The 17298-nt window shown below is 45.9% G+C and overlaps 1 protein-coding gene across 4 annotated transcripts in view; it reads right to left on the reverse strand.

Annotated features, from left to right (window-relative positions):
* The window catches only part of UNC13C (unc-13 homolog C), a 113002-nt gene that overhangs the window by 59199 nt on the left and 36505 nt on the right, over window positions 1–17298 (reverse strand). For 3 of the 4 annotated variants that reach the window (XM_082061246.1, XM_082061244.1, XM_082061245.1), the window contains exons 9-11: window positions 10846–10910; window positions 7504–7582; window positions 2770–2841 (exon numbers count right to left, since the gene is read on the reverse strand). In XM_082061246.1, coding sequence (XP_081917372.1) covers window positions 2770–2841; window positions 7504–7582; window positions 10846–10910 — 216 coding nt within the window. Of the gene's footprint in view, window positions 1–2769; window positions 2842–7503; window positions 7583–10845; window positions 10911–11413; window positions 11437–17298 lie in introns of all 4 variants that reach the window. The other variant, XM_082061247.1, reaches the window with a different exon arrangement.

Below are 17298 nucleotides of genomic sequence, written 5' to 3' on the forward strand. Positions count from 1 at the left end.
TCACCCCTGAGCACTACCAAACCGCTCCTTTATTATTACCATATAGGCACAGAAAGTTCACAATACATCAGACAAGACTGATGGACGTATGTGCACTTGTGCTATAGGTTTCAGTTCCCCAAAAATCTGTCAACATCTTCTGCTCCCCCATTCCTCTACTTTGGAGCTTAACAAGAGTGTAAGAGAAATGCACCACTTCCTTTCCCAGTGTAGGGTACATCCTAGGAGGCTGTCTGCAGGCTGTCTGCAGGCTGGCTCCAGGCTGTCTGCAGGCTGTCTGCAGGCTGTCTCCAGGCTGGCTCCAGGCTGTCTGCAGGCTGTCTGCAGGCTGTGTCCAGGCTGTCTCCAGGCTGTCTGCAGGCTGTCTCCAGGCTGTCTCCAGGCTGTCTCCAGGCTGGCTGCAGGCTGTCTGCAGGCTGTCTCCAGGCTGTCTGCAGGCTGTCTCCAGGCTGTCTGCAGGCTGTCTCCAGGCTGTCTCCAGGCTGTCTCCAGGCTGGCTCCAGGCTGTCTCCAGGCTGGCTCCAGGCTGTCTGCAGGCTGTCTCCAGGCTGTCTCCAGGCTGTCTCCAGGCTGTCTGCAGGCTGTCTGCAGGCTGTCTCCAGGCTGTCTCCAGGCTGTCTGCAGGCTGTCTCCAGGCTGTCTGCAGGCTGTCTGCAGGCTGTCTGCAGGCTGTCTCCAGGCTGTCTCCATGCTGTGTCCAGGCTGTCTGCAGGCTGTCTGCAGGCTGTCTCCAGGCTGTCTCCAGGCTGTCTGCAGGCTGTCTCAAGGCTGTCTGCAGGCTGTCTCCAGGCTGTCTCCAGGCTGGCTCCAGGCTGGCTCCAGGCTGGCTCCAGGCTGTCTCCAGGCTGTCTCCAGGCTGGCTGCAGGCTGTCTCCAGGCTGGCTGCAGGCTGTCTCCAGGCTGGCTCCAGGCTGGCTCCAGGCTGGCTCCAGGCTGTCTGCAGGCTGTCTGCAGGCTGTCTCCAGGCTGTCTGCAGGCTGTCTCCAGGCTGGCTGCAGGCTGTCTCCAGGCTGTCTCCAGGCTGTCTGCAGGCTGTCTGCAGGCTGTCTCCAGGCTGTCTGCAGGCTGTCTGCAGGCTGTCTGCAGGCTGTCTCCAGGCTGTCTGCAGGCTGTCTCCAGGCTGTCTGCAGGCTGTCTGCAGGCTGTCTGCAGGCTGTCTCCAGGCTGTCTCCATGCTGTGTCCAGGCTGTCTGCAGGCTGTCTGCAGGCTGTCTCCAGGCTGTCTCCAGGCTGTCTGCAGGCTGTCTCCAGGCTGTCTGCAGGCTGTCTCCAGGCTGTCTCCAGGCTGTCTCCAGGCTGGCTCCAGGCTGGCTCCAGGCTGGCTCCAGGCTGTCTCCAGGCTGTCTCCAGGCTGGCTGCAGGCTGTCTCCAGGCTGGCTGCAGGCTGTCTCCAGGCTGGCTCCAGGCTGGCTCCAGGCTGGCTCCAGGCTGTCTGCAGGCTGTCTGCAGGCTGTCTCCAGGCTGGCTGCAGGCTGTCTCCAGGCTGTCTCCAGGCTGTCTCCAGGCTGGCTGCAGGCTGTCTCCAGGCTGGCTCCAGGCTGGCTCCAGGCTGGCTCCAGGCTGTCTGCAGGCTGGCTGCAGGCTGTCTCCAGGCTGGCTGCAGGCTGTCTCCAGGCTGTCTCCAGGCTGTCTGCAGGCTGTCTGCAGGCTGTCTCCAGGCTGTCTGCAGGCTGTCTGCAGGCTGTCTCCAGGCTGTCTGCAGGCTGTCTCCAGGCTGTCTCCAGGCTGTCTGCAGGCTGTCTCCAGGCTGTCTCCAGGCTGTCTCCAGGCTGTCTCCAGGCTGGCTCCAGGCTGGCTCCAGGCTGGCTCCAGGCTGTCTCCAGGCTGTCTGCAGGCTGTCTCCAGGCTGTCTCCAGGCTGTCTGCAGGCTGTCTGCAGGCTGTCTCCAGGCTGTCTGCAGGCTGTCTCCAGGCTGTCTCCAGGCTGTCTCCAGGCTGTCTGCAGGCTGTCTCCAGGCTGTCTCCAGGCTGTCTCCAGGCTGTCTGCAGGCTGTCTGCAGGCTGTCTCCAGGCTGTCTGCAGGCTGTCTCCAGGCTGGCTCCAGGCTGGCTCCAGGCTGGCTCCAGTGCTCCCAGTCAGTGCTTTTGCTTAGTTCAGCATGTGAATCCGCATGCATCACGCTAAGTATTCCTGAGAAAAACGGTGCCTGTTGTGCTTTCATTTAAAACAGATTCCTTTTGCACAACTAAGTGAAGTCAACAATGGAAAACCGCAACGCACAGGTTTTACGAGCTATGAGAAAAAGATTTTTCAAAATATTTTCCTGGTTACTTCTTGCATGAATCAAATATTTCTCCATCTAGAATCAACTGAGTCATTGGCAGGAGTTGCATTTAGAAAATCAAATAATGTCGCAACCACCTGTAAGGACGGGGAAACAAAATAATCCCACAGAGTCCTGTCATTGTAATTGTACTCGAGGTGTGATGAAGACAGACGGACGCTGAAAGACGGCAGGCAAAGCATGGTGCGGCCAGACACCTTGAAATAAAGCTTTTCCCAGGTAACTCTTCCGTAAAACAAAGGCTTCTTGCCTAGTCTCTTCTGACTGTCATGCACGGGAGGCCGCAGAAGCCAACCCGACCTTGTCACCGTGCACCGGGCAGCAAATCCTGCTCGAGGCCCTGAACACTCCTACACAAGCAATGGAATGCTTCTACACTCGGTTTTACCCAGTTTGGAGTGTCTAGGCTGGCCTAATTTCTAAAGAGCTTTACACAAAAACGTCTCCACTATTTAAATGACCTAAACTTCCACTGCAAACACTTACCATTTCATCGTTGTTTATGGAGGTCCGGATGAGCATGGCCATGGAAATACCAGATTTTCGAGCTGCAAGTGTCTGTTTAAAACAAACGCAAACGTTAAAACTTGCACTAGTAATTCTGATGGGAGAATCTAATGGAAGGCAAGTAGCACTTGATTTTGCTACTGGATTTAAGCAAAACTATAGGAGTTACAAAAGCTTCTCGCTAAAGTTTGTGGCACACAATTTTTAAGGTTTCAGTCCATAATGCAAGCGCACTTTCCATCACCATTACTGTTTCTTTCCGAAGTGCCTGGCTCAACTGCCATTTCTAATACACAACCTGTTATTCAGAGGTTTATGACTCCGTTTTTTTAAACCACAGGCTGTCACTGTTTTTCTGCTTTGCCAACCAAATGAACGTGGTACGAGGATGGGCATTCCGCCCTCATTTGGAAGCTGTCTGTGCCTGCAGCAACACGGGAGATCATTCTGCAATAGTCTTACAGTTCAAGCTACCAGTCTGGATAAGGGTTTGTAACTCACTGAGCAGTTCTAGACTAAGTGCATGTATATAAAATGCTACTTTTCTTAACTAAAAAGCCTTTGATTTTTTTTCCTTGAAGACAATATGAATCCAATACTCTGAACAGCCACATGGACAAACACTCCGGCTCTTGGAGGGAGGGCCAAGGCTGGAACCGTCTCTGTCTGTCCTCTGCCCACAGGACGTGCCGGGCACAGGACCCCCCCATCTCCAGCGCCCGCGGCCTCGGCAGCACAGCCAGCCCCGCTTGCTCCAGCCCAGCACACACAGGCACTCGAAATGAAGAACATACAATAAACAAGGAATATTTCTCTTCCTTACTGCAATATTCCTGTAATTTAAATGGGTCCTTGAGAATTAATCAGAGAGTATAATGATTAGAAGAAAAAAGAACCTGGGGGAACGAGTTCTTTTTGTTTTCCAAATAATATTTCAACTCTTACTATAACGTCCTTTTGGCCTGACAGAAACAGGTAAGACTTATTCCACTGTACACAATATTAACTATAACACTATTATATTACTGTATTTTACCTGGAAAATTGAGCTCATGCATCCTTCCCAATTCTAAATAATTCCAAGGGTGCCTGTATACCTGCACTTTATCACTGTTCTTCTGTAATCTAGCGGCTGCTTTGTCACGTGTTGCTGCCCTCGCAGTCCGGCAGTGTGAGGATGATCAATTATAACCGTAAGTCTGGTTCTACCTTTGTTGCGAGGACACAGATTTTCCCCTTCCTGTGCAGTCCACCACGACAGAGCCATGACAGTAAAAGTTACAATTATATTTTGCATGTGACATTCTTATTTTTGTGAGATACACATGAGGTCAGAAGCAATTTTGGCTGACATCAGCAGAGGAACCGCATCACTGATCTTTGGATGGTGAGACAATTACCATTTCTTCTCATTTTAGAATTTTAAATGCTCACATAATTTAAATGAATTTTTTTTTATTATTTAGAGATATTGAGACTATTCATTTTAATTTTAAATGTTCACTTTCCTGTGAGAACATACCCACTCCATTTTCAATAAGCTTCCCTTGATGATAATTAAGCTTGCACATAAACACAAAATTAGTAATCTTGTGAAATCAATTATAGGGTAAGAAATCATCTTTGGCACAGATTCGTACCTGTCCTACTACAGTTAATATGGATGCAAAGAACCTCCACCGTAATTCCCGCCACTCCTCTCCCTGGCTGCAGCGCCACCTCCCATAAAGCCCAAACGAGCACAGAGGAGGAACGTTTGCTGGGGAGCAGAAGCCACAGCGGCTGCATTATCAAGTGCACCCCACCCTTGTCCCGGCTCCTCCGGCGAGGGTCTGTCCGTCTGTCCCAGCCCGTGCCGTGCACAGCTCTGCCCTGGCACCTGAACGACCTTGTACTAGAACTCCCACAACGACCCTCAGGAGCTCACGGCTTCCGCAAAGAGAGCTCTTCCCAGATGGATTCTGCCTGCCGTATCCTAACGACTCCATCCAAATCAGGCACAGAAAGTGGAGAACTGCGAGGCACTGCTGAAAAACTTGGTGTACCTCAGAGATCTGAGAGAACTAGTAAAAGACTACTGTTGAAAACCGGATTTTCCAGAATGTGAATTTATGGAAACAAAGAGGAGTCAAAGATAGCATCCCAGGAAGAAGCCCATCATTTCGATACACCTTACACCGAGACAGCAGCTGAAAGCATAGAAACTCATGTCGAGGAACCAGAAGTGCAGAGGGACTCGGAAAGTAAGGAGGGACCTTCACAAGTGCCAAAGTTGGTGAAAATAAATATTTCCATGAGTCACTAATTCAGTTATTAGAAAAAATTACACCATAGTACCTAAGAGGTCTTTGTGTGCTTTGGGACATTCACCTTTTAGAAGAGAGGTAAAATAATTCAGCTGATTGATACAAGAGGATTTAGAAGTAGGGAACACTTTTAACTTCTCTTTACCACGATATCTAAGGTTGTTCGGTTCCACAGAGGACGCACCATGACTGGGTCCTAAACAACCTGCTTGTATCGTTAGAAAGGATATTTAGAATACACAGACACACTTGTAAAAAACTTCTTCTAATAATTTTGGCACGTATGAAGCAGAGGACAAGTCATCCACATGAGGCACAACTGCACTTAGGATTTACTTCTTGGTCATAAAATAGTTTTTCTATTGTCCAATAAAAGGTCAGCATAAAATATGATATTCATGAAATCCATAAGAGTTCTTATGAACATTTTAGAACATTTATTAGTATAAAAGCACTTACCATAGCCTGAGAAATCCAGCAAAGATAGGAAAGAAATGAAAAAGGGTATTAATAATTAAGTCAGGTTTATTGCAACAAAAAAAAAATATATCAAATGATATCTCTTTCAGTCAGTCCAAAGAGTCGAACACTCACTTCTAGCAATATTATTGCTGTATTTTTCAAATGATTGTATAAGTAAACAAAAAAGACCATTTACAATGTATTGGATCTTACAAGGACTGGAGAATTAATTTACTGACTTAAATGAGGTATTTTGGAATCAACCTATTATAAGCTCAGAACTCACAGGAGATTCCCTCAAATGCACATGCCTTCAAATACAAATGATCTTTCAAAGATGAAGATGACCTGCACTAAGCCTGGCGCTACAGGCGGGGCTTGGGGCTCTTGGGTAGCGGCTGGTTTTACAGGACACCGCTCCAAAGAGCGGGGACTGGGCTGGATGAGCCTTCCGGGTCCCTTCCAACCCCTGACATCCTGGGATTCTGTGAAATAAGTTCCTCTTAAGTTGGTAAAATTGTTTTAAGTTTACAGCTGCGGAACTGAATTGAAAAGAACTGGCTATTTTTAATAAGCACACAGTCAAGAGCTGTACTCTAAGTGCACAATGACTGAATTCCAGAATAAATTTCCGTTTTAACACCCCGCAGCTGCCTCCCTAGAAGGGACATTCTCTCCAGAGGTGTTATCCTGCAGCGCTGGGCACACAGCGGCCATCGTTCCACTGCAATCGTGACACAAAAGATGAACACGATGAATGTTTTATCCCACCATGCAAAATGTGAGTTTGCTTTTTTGTTTCACTTTACCTGTTTTCACAATTATGTTGTTTTTCTAAGTGAATAATTAACAATAAGATTCTGATGTTTTAATTTGTTCTGAGCAATACCTGTCTGTAAACAGTTCCAACAATTAAGAATAAAGCTAAGTACTATTTACTATGCATTAAAATATCAATGTGCCTGTAAATTATACTTGTGTGTAATAAAAATTACAGAGGAGTGGCTGCTGTCAAGAAGATGGTTGCAATGGATGTGGCTCTACTATGTCATAAATTGCAACTTTTCATCCATTTCCGAAGGAACTCTACACTAGACTCGCGCTGTGCCCTCTCTCTGCGCCCCTTCGGTAGTGTGGTGTAGCACTGCAGGGTAACCGAACGGAGCAGCTGAGAACACACGCAGCAGGAACTCAGCAAAGCCTGATCTTTCAAAGACAACGACAGCAATCATTGACTTTGGCTGGTGCCCTTTCTTTATCATGAGAAACTGCTTTTGGCGCTCGCCACCACCAGGAACTAAACATGTATTTTATTGAATTATCAATTCCATACTTCAGGAAAAGAAAAAGAGAAATATGAATGGCACTTTAAAATTCTTCAGAGCACAGAGATTCTACTTAATCTTATTTAGACTGGAAGTCAGAATAAATCTCAAAGGAACTACCATTCTTTTCACCTTTATGAAATTTATTTGTCTAGATCATTATTGTCTACACTGACTCCTAAAATAACACACCTCATCTTGTCCCAAAAGGATGCACAAATCTTTAACACATTTATACTGACCCAGGGCTGCTTTTTTAACAAGGAATTTTCTTCCTCTTTCTGTATCACAATAAATCCAGTCAATGGGTACGCCAAGCACTCAATAACAGCTGTCCTCGTAACCCCATTCAACGTGAAAATTAGTAATTATTGCACAAAATGGACATTACTTGATTTCACAAGTAATATCTAAACATCTGACGAAATATTCAGAGTTATCTAGTAAATTATAACAACGGCATCATTGACTTTTACTGGCCTCAATCCATTCTTTCAAGATACCTTTTTTCCCATAAAGCAATTGTTGACGAGTCACTGTTCATATTAATAGTAATTACAAGGAAGATCCAGACAACTGGCAAACGAATCAACAGTTTTATGGCCTCAGAAGTCACTCACCAGGTCCCGAACGATGGGGAAAGACTTCTTCCTGCGGAGGTCCGGCATGCTGTCGATCCCGTACAGCCCGCGGCCCGCGCTGCGGGGAGAGCCCAAGGAGAAGTTAACCCTGCGGCTTACAGGCGCGCATCCCCGAGAACTGCTTGTGTTAGCTGTACTTACAGTCAAAACTGAAACTAGAGAAGGGAAGTGTTCTAGTTATTATGAAAAATGAGAGTGTTCCTGGTTCAGATTCTGGCTGAGGCCGCAAAACTGACGTTGTGACCACAGCTTCGAGCCTCCCTCCCTCCCTCCCCCGTCTGAGCTCGAGGCTGCCGAGCGCGGCGCCAGGCGCAGGCCCAGGCGGGCGCCAGAGCCCTGACCGGCGCTAACGCGCCCAGGCGGGCGCCAGAGCCCTGACCGGCGCTAACGCGCCCAGGCGGGCGCCAGAGCCCTGACCGGCGCTAACAGGCCCAGGCGGGCGCCAGAGCCCTGACCGGCGCTAACGGGCCCAGGCGGGCGCCAGAGCCCTGACCTGCGCTAACCGGCCCAGGCGGGCGCCAGAGCCCTGACCGGCGCTAACGGGCCCAGGCGGGCGCCAGAGCCCTGACCGGCGCTAACGGGCCCAGGCGGGCGCCAGAGCCCTGACCGGCGCTAACCGGCCCAGGCGGGCGCCAGAGCCCTGACCGGCGCTAACGGGCCTCTGGGCCGCCCCAGCTTCTGGAGAAAATAAAGCTGCTTGCTAAGAAGTTCTGGCCTCATGTTCCTGTCATACTGCCTGTCATGTCCCAGGGACATGATGCTCGCCAACTGAAATGATTTGGTGCTAGCCTCAGGCAATGTGGCCTCACTGCCATCACAACTTGTAAACCTTTTTTTTCCCCCCCAATATTTTGGAAAACAAAACAAAACCACAAAAAACCCCACAAACAGACAAACCCCTCCAAAACACTTCAATTATTCAAAATCAAGCACCAGCAGAACAGCATTAAAACTACATTTGCTGATATTCTTAACCCGTAGAATCAGTAGTGATACTAACGACACAGTATTCACAGTGCTGCAAAACTGTCTAGAAGGAAAATCTGGTCTAAATGTTAACATCCTTCTCAAAATTAATGCTCCCTTAGCAGAACTGTTGCAATACCATAAAACCAAGGACTCCATTTGAATTCCCTCTACTATCCTTGCAGTCTATGTGAATGGTTTCCTCAGTATCAATGTGGTCATAATGAAAAGAGAGCAACAAGGGAAAGAAAAGAACGGATTTGCATAAAGCTTGTGAGAATTTATATGGTGGAGACAGGAAGCTCCAAAAGACACATTGACTTGCAAAACCAGCATGGAGGCCTTCCTAGAGCCAGGTGAGGTAATAACATGCCACACTTAGTTTACCTTTGACAATATGCATCTCTGTGGCTGTCATATCATAGAATCATAGCATCTAATCAAGATAAGAATATAAACCTCCTGGAGCATAAAGAGATAAAACAGATTAAAAGCATTACTGAAGCATCAGTGGCACCTTAATGAAGGTATAGAGTTCCTTCTAGTTATAAGAGAAAAAATAGTCATCTGTTTCCTGCCTCGGCTGAGTGGGCTGGCCATCAGCTGCAAGTACAGGTTCACACACCGATCTGCACTGTGAGCTCGAATTTCCTTGAAAACCAGAACAGCTACAGTACCAGAACTAAAACTGGGCAATATGCCATTGACAGTGAAAGATTATCTTTGTGTAGAGTCTCTGGAACATTAAACACTACGGTCATGGACAAACTGTTCATGTTATGTAGGTTATACATTAAATTCTCTACTCCCCTCCCCACCTCCAATAATAACAACGCAACAACATCCTGACACAGAAGATGATGAAGCTGAAGGCACACAAGTTATCATTCAAAGCAAGCTGATTATTTCTGTGTGCTTCCCAAGACATTCTGCATAACAATCATCCATTTGAATTTGTCAGAGAGTTCAAGAACAATACATTTGTTTTACCACTGAGAATACGGCACTGAAGGGAAGGAGTAATCATCTGCACGCAGCACCATCTGGTACCATTAGCGAATTTCAGGATGGATGAGGGCCCGTAGTAAAATGATCAGTGTCTGACATCACTGCTACCAAGCAAGCAGCGAACTGATCCAGAGCAAGTCTCTGCAAAGGGCAGAACAGTACTGCCCTGGACTCAGAAACGTGACGGAGAACCCAACTGACTCCATGTGCTCCTCAGAAATACCGAGAGAACAAACGCAGTGTCTCGTCTCCAATAAAATGATGAAGATATTATTGGATACTGGCATGGAAAGAACAGGAAAGATGGAGCTTTTCTTTTGCCTTTTAATGGGGAAGTAGCATAAGAAGCCCCAGGAAAACTGTATTTGGTCTTTTCTCTCATTCCATGCAGCCAAGCGCAGATCACTGCAGAGAATGACGAGCTGCAGTCTGTGCTACGGACTTGAGATGTTCTGGTGCACGTGGGATGGGTTCACAGCATCGTGCTGTGAGAAGAGGGGAGAGGAAAGCAGAAAAGAGGCAATTGAAATATTGCTGTATAAATAAAGCAAGGTATCCAACGGTTGTGAGGGAGATACTCTCACCTCAGTTCAAATGGCAACACCTTCTGTGAGACAGTAAGAGGGAAAAGGAAGAGGCTGAGGGATTCTGGAATTCAGGATTAGGTTTGCATGCAGGACTAGAGTGGAAGGTGTGATTAAAACAGAACCACGAGAGTCTTTGAGATGTCGGGTTCTTCAGCTGAATGGGAACTTAAATTAAAATTGCATCCCTGTTTTCAGGGAGTCCCAGTGAAACAGAAGTTTGTGCAGAGATACTGCAGACAGCAAAGGGAGTTTAAACTGCTGGTCTGGCCCAATGTAAATTCTGTCAGCAAGAGGAGAAAGGTTTAACCTGCAAACGTGAGCGGATACTGGGGAAGGAACCTCTAGAACTGGCTGCAAGACAGCGCTGCCTGGAGACAGACAGACAAAACGAACAGCTTTCTGCCACTCCCTCTCAGCAACTGCAAGATCTTTGAGCTTTCAGATATTAGACTGATATTGCTACATTGCTACACATTTACTAAAATGAAGACATAAAATCAAACTACAGCTTCAAAGTGCATTTATTTTGTATGCAAAGAGGTAAAAAATTGTCATCCGGTTGACCTGTGCAACTGAACTGCTGCATTAAATTCGTAAAAATTAAGGACTTAAATTAAAGGAAGATGTTCACAATGAAACTGATTATCTTCCTTTTAAAATAATTCAATTTCTCACAAGAACAAAACTTGGAAAAAACACTATAACATTACGAGACTAATTTGCAGATACAAATAAAATTCAAAGTCATATCAGTACTTACCCACTAAATGCCTGGACTGCATAAAGCTTTGAAGGATCCAAGGAACTTCCACTTACTATCCGAGCCTTTAACAAAGAGCAGAAGAAGTGCGGTTACCGGGCTGCTCTGAGTCTGGGGCAGAGTCTGACTGCACCAACACAGAACACCCACTATGACAATGCTTAGCAGGGTCAGCTCCAGGCAAAGCCAGAGTCACTGCTACTTTGGAACATGTTTGGTAGCATTCACTTGAAAAACCCATGGGAAGATTAGATATCGCTTCCCAAATATTGTCCCTTAAGTCCTATGGTGTATACAGCGTAGATGATAACTGGAGGCAAAAATCCCACACATGGTATTTGACAGCAGCAGACCCCCGTGCTGGCAGTTATGAGAAGCACAACAGTGAGACTCATCCTGTTAACAAATGCCACACGTTTGCAATACACTCAAAGGAGAACAAAAGAGCGGAAAGCTGGGAGAAACATGCGCGTTTCACGATAAAATGGAGGAACCAAACAGGTCAAATCAGTCACAAACAAGCACCAACAAAATACACAATCCCTATAGTAAAGACAGGACTGTAAACCTTTTCATCCACAGAACCGCTATCTGAAAGAGAATCGGGAAGAAGGGGAATACAGGTTAGACAAGTTTCTCAGAACGTATCTTATGCTATCAAAAGCTGTCACTGCTTTAACTTCCTAACGCGGAGCAGAACCCAAGTAACACCTGAGACTGGCTGCACCATCGTGGCAAGACCATCACGTTGTATCCTCAACAAACGAGTGTTCGACCAAGGATACAGTTAAACAAACCAACAACCAACCATCTCCTGAACTGTTGCTGTTCTATTGCATCACAGCTATTCATATAATGACAGAGATTACCCCCCAAACACTAATAGATGAACTACAATTGTCAAAGTATAACATACGATACACATATATCTCATCAATGGCTTAATGCAAAAGTGTGATGTATTCACATTTACTATCAAGACAGGAAATATTTGCAGAGAGGAAACGCTACCTTTATTTTACTGTCTGGTTCATTTTAAAATACCAGTGCATTAGAATTGTTTTCATATACTATTACACTGATAGATGTATCTTTTTTTTGACACTATAATACAGTGCATACATGAAACTGTATTGTTTTAATTGTCACCTTGCTGATCTTTCCACTTTTCCTCCCCAAAGGGAGCACATGTTCTACAGGCCCTTTACATAGTTCAGGTATTTAAGATGTTTGGAGATATCTCACATTACACACGTTACAAAATTATTATTTACACCTTAAATGTGTGTCATATTGCATTTTTAAACCTGTTTATGTACAAGAAAAGATCACATTCAAACACAAATATGAAAAACAGACTGGCAAAGTTAAGGTACATACAGCATAGCACCGACAACCCCAGGAACCAACAGGCTCTCGTGCCACTAATTTTAAAGGCTACTTCTGTGATCAAAGCAAAGCGCATACAGAACAACGGTCAGAATAGAAACCGGAGATAAGTTGTTCAAAACATGTTTTACCGGGCAGATTATATTTGATTTTGTATGATTGAAACAGGTTGAAAAGGACTGAGCTGCTAGGTATTACCAGTGTCACATCACCAAACTGGAACGCACAGCAAACGCAGCCATGCAGCCGCCTCTCCTCCGGTGGCCACAGGAAAGCTTTATCTAATCTCACTACACCTCCCTTAACGGAGCATCATCTAGGCTAAACTTAGGAAGGAGAGTGACAATCAAAACTTAGGAAGGGGAAAAAAAGAATTTTTACATGCTTGGTTTAAAAAAAAAAGAAAAAAAAAAAAGGCAAGCAGTCTAACTTCTCTTTGCTGGACAGATATCGCATAACGCAGAAAAAAGAAGAAAACTGACACAAATTCCCCAAAATGAGATTCTGAGAGCATCTCTTTTTTGTAAGAAATGACTGCATCTTCAGAAACAAAATCAGGTTCACAACTTCATTGTTTATTGCTTCTTGTGGAATAATCTGAGCTGTGTGAGCGCGGGAGCTGTACAGTCACCAGGCAATTCCCTTTGGTAGTCATTAGGCTACCAGAACTGACAGCAATGTGTCCTTGATGGAGATAAGGAATGAACTGTGATTATGTAAGAAACCACCGAATGTATTTTTCAAATCAGGGATACAAGGTTAGACATCTCGGATTATACTGCTGAGTGACAACGAGCTTAAAAGAGTTTATCTTCATAGAATCCCAGAATGTCAGGGGTTGAAGGGCCCTGGAAAGCTCATCCAGTGCAATCCCCCCATGGAGCAGGAACACCCAGCTGAGGTTCCACAGGAAGGTGTCCAGGGGGTTGCAATGTCTGCACAGAAGGAGACTCCACAACCCCCTGGGCAGCCTGGGCCAGGCTCTGACACCCTCACTGGAAACAAGTTTCTTCTCATATTTAAGTGGAACCTCTTGTGTTCCAGTTTGCACCCATTGCCCCTTGTCCTGTCACTGGTTGTCACCAGAAGAGCCTGGCTCCATCCTCCTGACACTCCCCCTTTATATATCTGTAAACATGAATGAGTCCCCCCTCAGTGTCCTCTTGTCCAGCTCCAGAGCCCCAGCTCCCTCAGCCTTTCCTCACACGGGAGATGCTCCACTCCCTGCAGCATCTTGGTGGCTGCGCTGGACTCTCTGCAGCAGTTCCCTGTCCTGCTGGAACTGAGGGGCCACAACTGGACACAATATTCCAGGTGTGGTCTCCCCAGGGCAGAGCAGAGGGGCAGGAGAACCTCTCGGACCTACTGACCACCCCCTTCTAACCCACCCCAGGTACCATTGGCTTCCTGGCCACAAGGGCCCAGTGCTGGCTCATGGTCACCCTGCTGTCCCAGGACCCCCAGGTCCCTTTCCCCTACACTGCTCTCTAATAGGTCATTCCCCAACTTACACTGGAACCTGGGGTTGTTCCTGCCCAGATTCGAGACTCTGCACTTGCCCTTGTTCTGTTTCATTACATTTTCCCCACCCATCTCTCCAGCCTGTCCAGGTCTCTGGATGGCAACACATGGTCTGATTTATCCACTTTTAATGGCAATATTGCTGGCTGTAACCACACAACACAGGAGTTCACCACGCAAGATAAACAGTTTCTATATCCAAACTTCCTAAAGAAAAATAAAAATAAATCTCAAGGATGCTGAAAAAGCAGCTTCTTCCAGCCTGGAAGCTAAACCAGCCTGGGAGACAGAGAAGCGAAGACAGACCTTCGGCTGTGCGGCTTATGAAACCCTCAGAAACATGCTGGACAGTAGTTTCATCAGTCAGCACAGGTATTTGTATCGCAGAGGCTGGCAGATTCCCCCATCCCCGTCGTTAGTGTCCTTCAAGCTTACGTCGTTATTCCACTCTGTATTTTTCTGAGCAGCAGAACATCTTCCTAATATATTTCTCTTTCTTCGATGATCGCAAAAATTTAGTTCACCATCCCCCACCATAACACAAGAACTGTAATAAGGTCATAAAAATCCAAACCGTTAGGAAACCCTAGCATTGAAATGGTATTATTACCTTGATTTTCCACTGTTATAAGTGCGCATAACTATACAAAACCAAACTGGAAAAAGATTTGAAGCTAATTAGTCTCTCAAAGTATCATTTTCATCTTTAATGCTGCAAAACAGCAGCAAGAATGTCAAACTGACTGATAATTACGTCATTCCTGGAAGCAAACCCTTTAGATATAGTACTCGCTGGGATTAGATAACAATACAGCTGTTCATGGAAATAACGTGTAAAGCACCCTTAGTCAGAAGGAGTTTGTAGTCAGAGCCGGACAATTCTAATTAGTATGTATTGCTAAGGAAGGGAAATAAAAGATGAAAACCAGGTCAAATAAAAGCAGCACATTGAAGTAGTAGATTGTTTGTCCAAACAATAACACAAATTAACTCATGCTAAAATAATAATGTAGCCAGAAGCCAATATTGTCACCACAGAACAGAATGTATACAGTACGTAAGCCTGGAGGATGTTGTGTTGCTGAAGCGCATTCTCGGCAGATATACTGTATAATGCCCGGACGATAATGTTCAAGCTAGCACATCATAGAAGATGAGCGATGCTTGTCTGACAAAGAGAAGGTCAGACTTGAATAAAGCTTAGTTGACAGCAGAAATAGAAGGATTGCTGCTAGCACTTCACTAGCAGTCATGTAGAAAAATTACTAGCGGATACATCGAGAGCCAAAACAAGAGGTCAGCTTGGCGAAAATAAAACTGCATTCGTGTCTTTATTAATAAACCGGTCTGCAAATCTGAAACAAGGGGACATGCTTTGAAAACATCTCTGGTGGTTAGAAATTAAGTCCCATTAGACTTTGAATGACTCGCGTTTTCTATTGTCTTTCACAGCTGCTAGATACTTCTACCAACTTCTGAAACCTGTGTCTAAGAGAATAATTACGGCCTATCAACAGAACGATTTGATTACGGAGTGCGGTACGATAGCACTGCTGCTTGGTTTCTGGTGGTCTCGAAGAACCAAGGTCCCTTCCCTGACAGAGCGACGGGGGGAGCGACTGCAGAGCGCTCTAAACAACCCCACAACACACGGGAATCGTAAAGCACAGATTATCTATAAAAGACAGAGGGATACTTTAGCTTTTTGATACCAATTCTAACAGTAAATGGAACCAAGTAATTATCGCCTATGAAAGCAAACAGATAACTGACTGTTGCAAGTCTTCCATATCACACAGCCAACATTGCCACAAAACATTTGACTTGCAGGCTGAAGAAATGAGCTGATTACGACAACAGGAGGGTCTCAGAGATTTCAATGAATTCCTGCAAGATGACAAACTGTTACTTTTGTTGTGACAATGGCAGACTCATTAAAAAGGGGAAAATACAACTGTTATCAACGCCGTCTTTTCTACTGGTGTGAACAAGATTGCCTGGCATTAGCTGTTACCACTGGTCAGCGAAAGAATCAGCAGCTCGGTTTGGCATAATACATGCTAATATACGCGTCCTGTTTTTATTAATTACTGTGGTATTTTATACAATAAACTGGAATTCCACCATCTGACTAGACAAAAAGGCTAGAAAAGCTGTCGGAATGAGAAAACATACACTTCTCTCAAAAGACCACAGTTGGAATTAGCAGGGTTTGAAATGCGCATCAGTAACTCGTTCTGGTGACGGCGTCCTTCACGGAACCAAACGAGCCCAGCGCGGGGCGCGCGGTACCACGTCCCTGACTCCTGCCCTTCCAACGACAGCGTCGCGCTGCCTCCTCCAGGCATGTGCAGAACAAGGCTGTATGGATACCGATCTCTAAGCTCTGTTCTTCAGTCAGACACCACTAAACATAACATTAACCCTTCCTATAGAACAACAGAAAACCAACCTTCATCCACATGTTATAAAGTTACCGCACACACCTGGTCCCTGTGATCTGACCTGCCACCGTGTGCGTGTATAAAGATGAGCTCACCCCTCGTGACACCACAAGCAACCCACAGGTTACTCTGTGGCAGAAAACTCACACCAAAGGTTCCTAAGAGCCTGACCAGTCACTAACGATCAGTAAGGTCTTCACCAAGCAGATCAGGAAGGCATTGCCTGTAAAGCGCCCCTCACAGAACCAGTCTGTGCTCGCGCAGCAGCTCAGCAGGGCGCACGCAGCGCTGGACGCTCATCCAGCGCAACCGGCTCCCCAGGAGAGACCACAACGCTCACTCCAGCACCTGTGAAAGTATCGAGATAGGGAGGGAACGCAAGCAGCCACCAGGAAAACAGAAAGCTAGAAAACATCACGCGAGGCCTGAAGCAATAAATGAAGGGTAAGCATTATTCTTGATTACAGCGGTAAAAGAAAAAACCACTAGCCAGTATTTCTCTGCTGTTCTTCTGAAAAGCCATGAATCCTTCCAGTAATACATGTGCATTGTCACAATGCCGCTCCGTCCTTACAGAACTTCAAATCCGAGGATTACTCATGTACCACTCACATCTCCTCTCGCCCATACACCCATTACTTTCACTCCAGTGTGCCTCCAAAACCACGTTGTCATAAATAATACATAAGCAATCAGCCCATAGCGTATTTTTTCTCACCAGCTGGAGACAGAGAACGAGACTATCCAATGGGTCTCTTGCACACTAATCAATTATTTATGTACCAAAGTTTCCATAACCTTACCTCATGTGTTACTAGAATGAAAATAATATTATTCTAAACCTTTCTTTTGCACTAATTTGGAGAAATAACACTACTGTTTGATCTGTCTACATCTCTGGTTGGCCAGATTGCTGTCCACCTGCTCCTGCCTACACAGAGAGGGAAAAGAATTCATTGAACAATAGGTTATGCTTTGGTTATACAGTAAAGATTAATTCAAGGAATTTGATCTGCAACTAGTACTTTGCCATCCATATTTAAGAAATCGGAAGATGACTGTGAATCAGGTACAGGGATAAGAGCGGAAAAACCACCAA

Source organism: Streptopelia decaocto (assembly GCF_964273445.1).
Source record: "Streptopelia decaocto genome assembly, chromosome: 9".
In the NCBI taxonomy this organism is placed as follows: Eukaryota; Metazoa; Chordata; class Aves; order Columbiformes; family Columbidae; genus Streptopelia; species Streptopelia decaocto.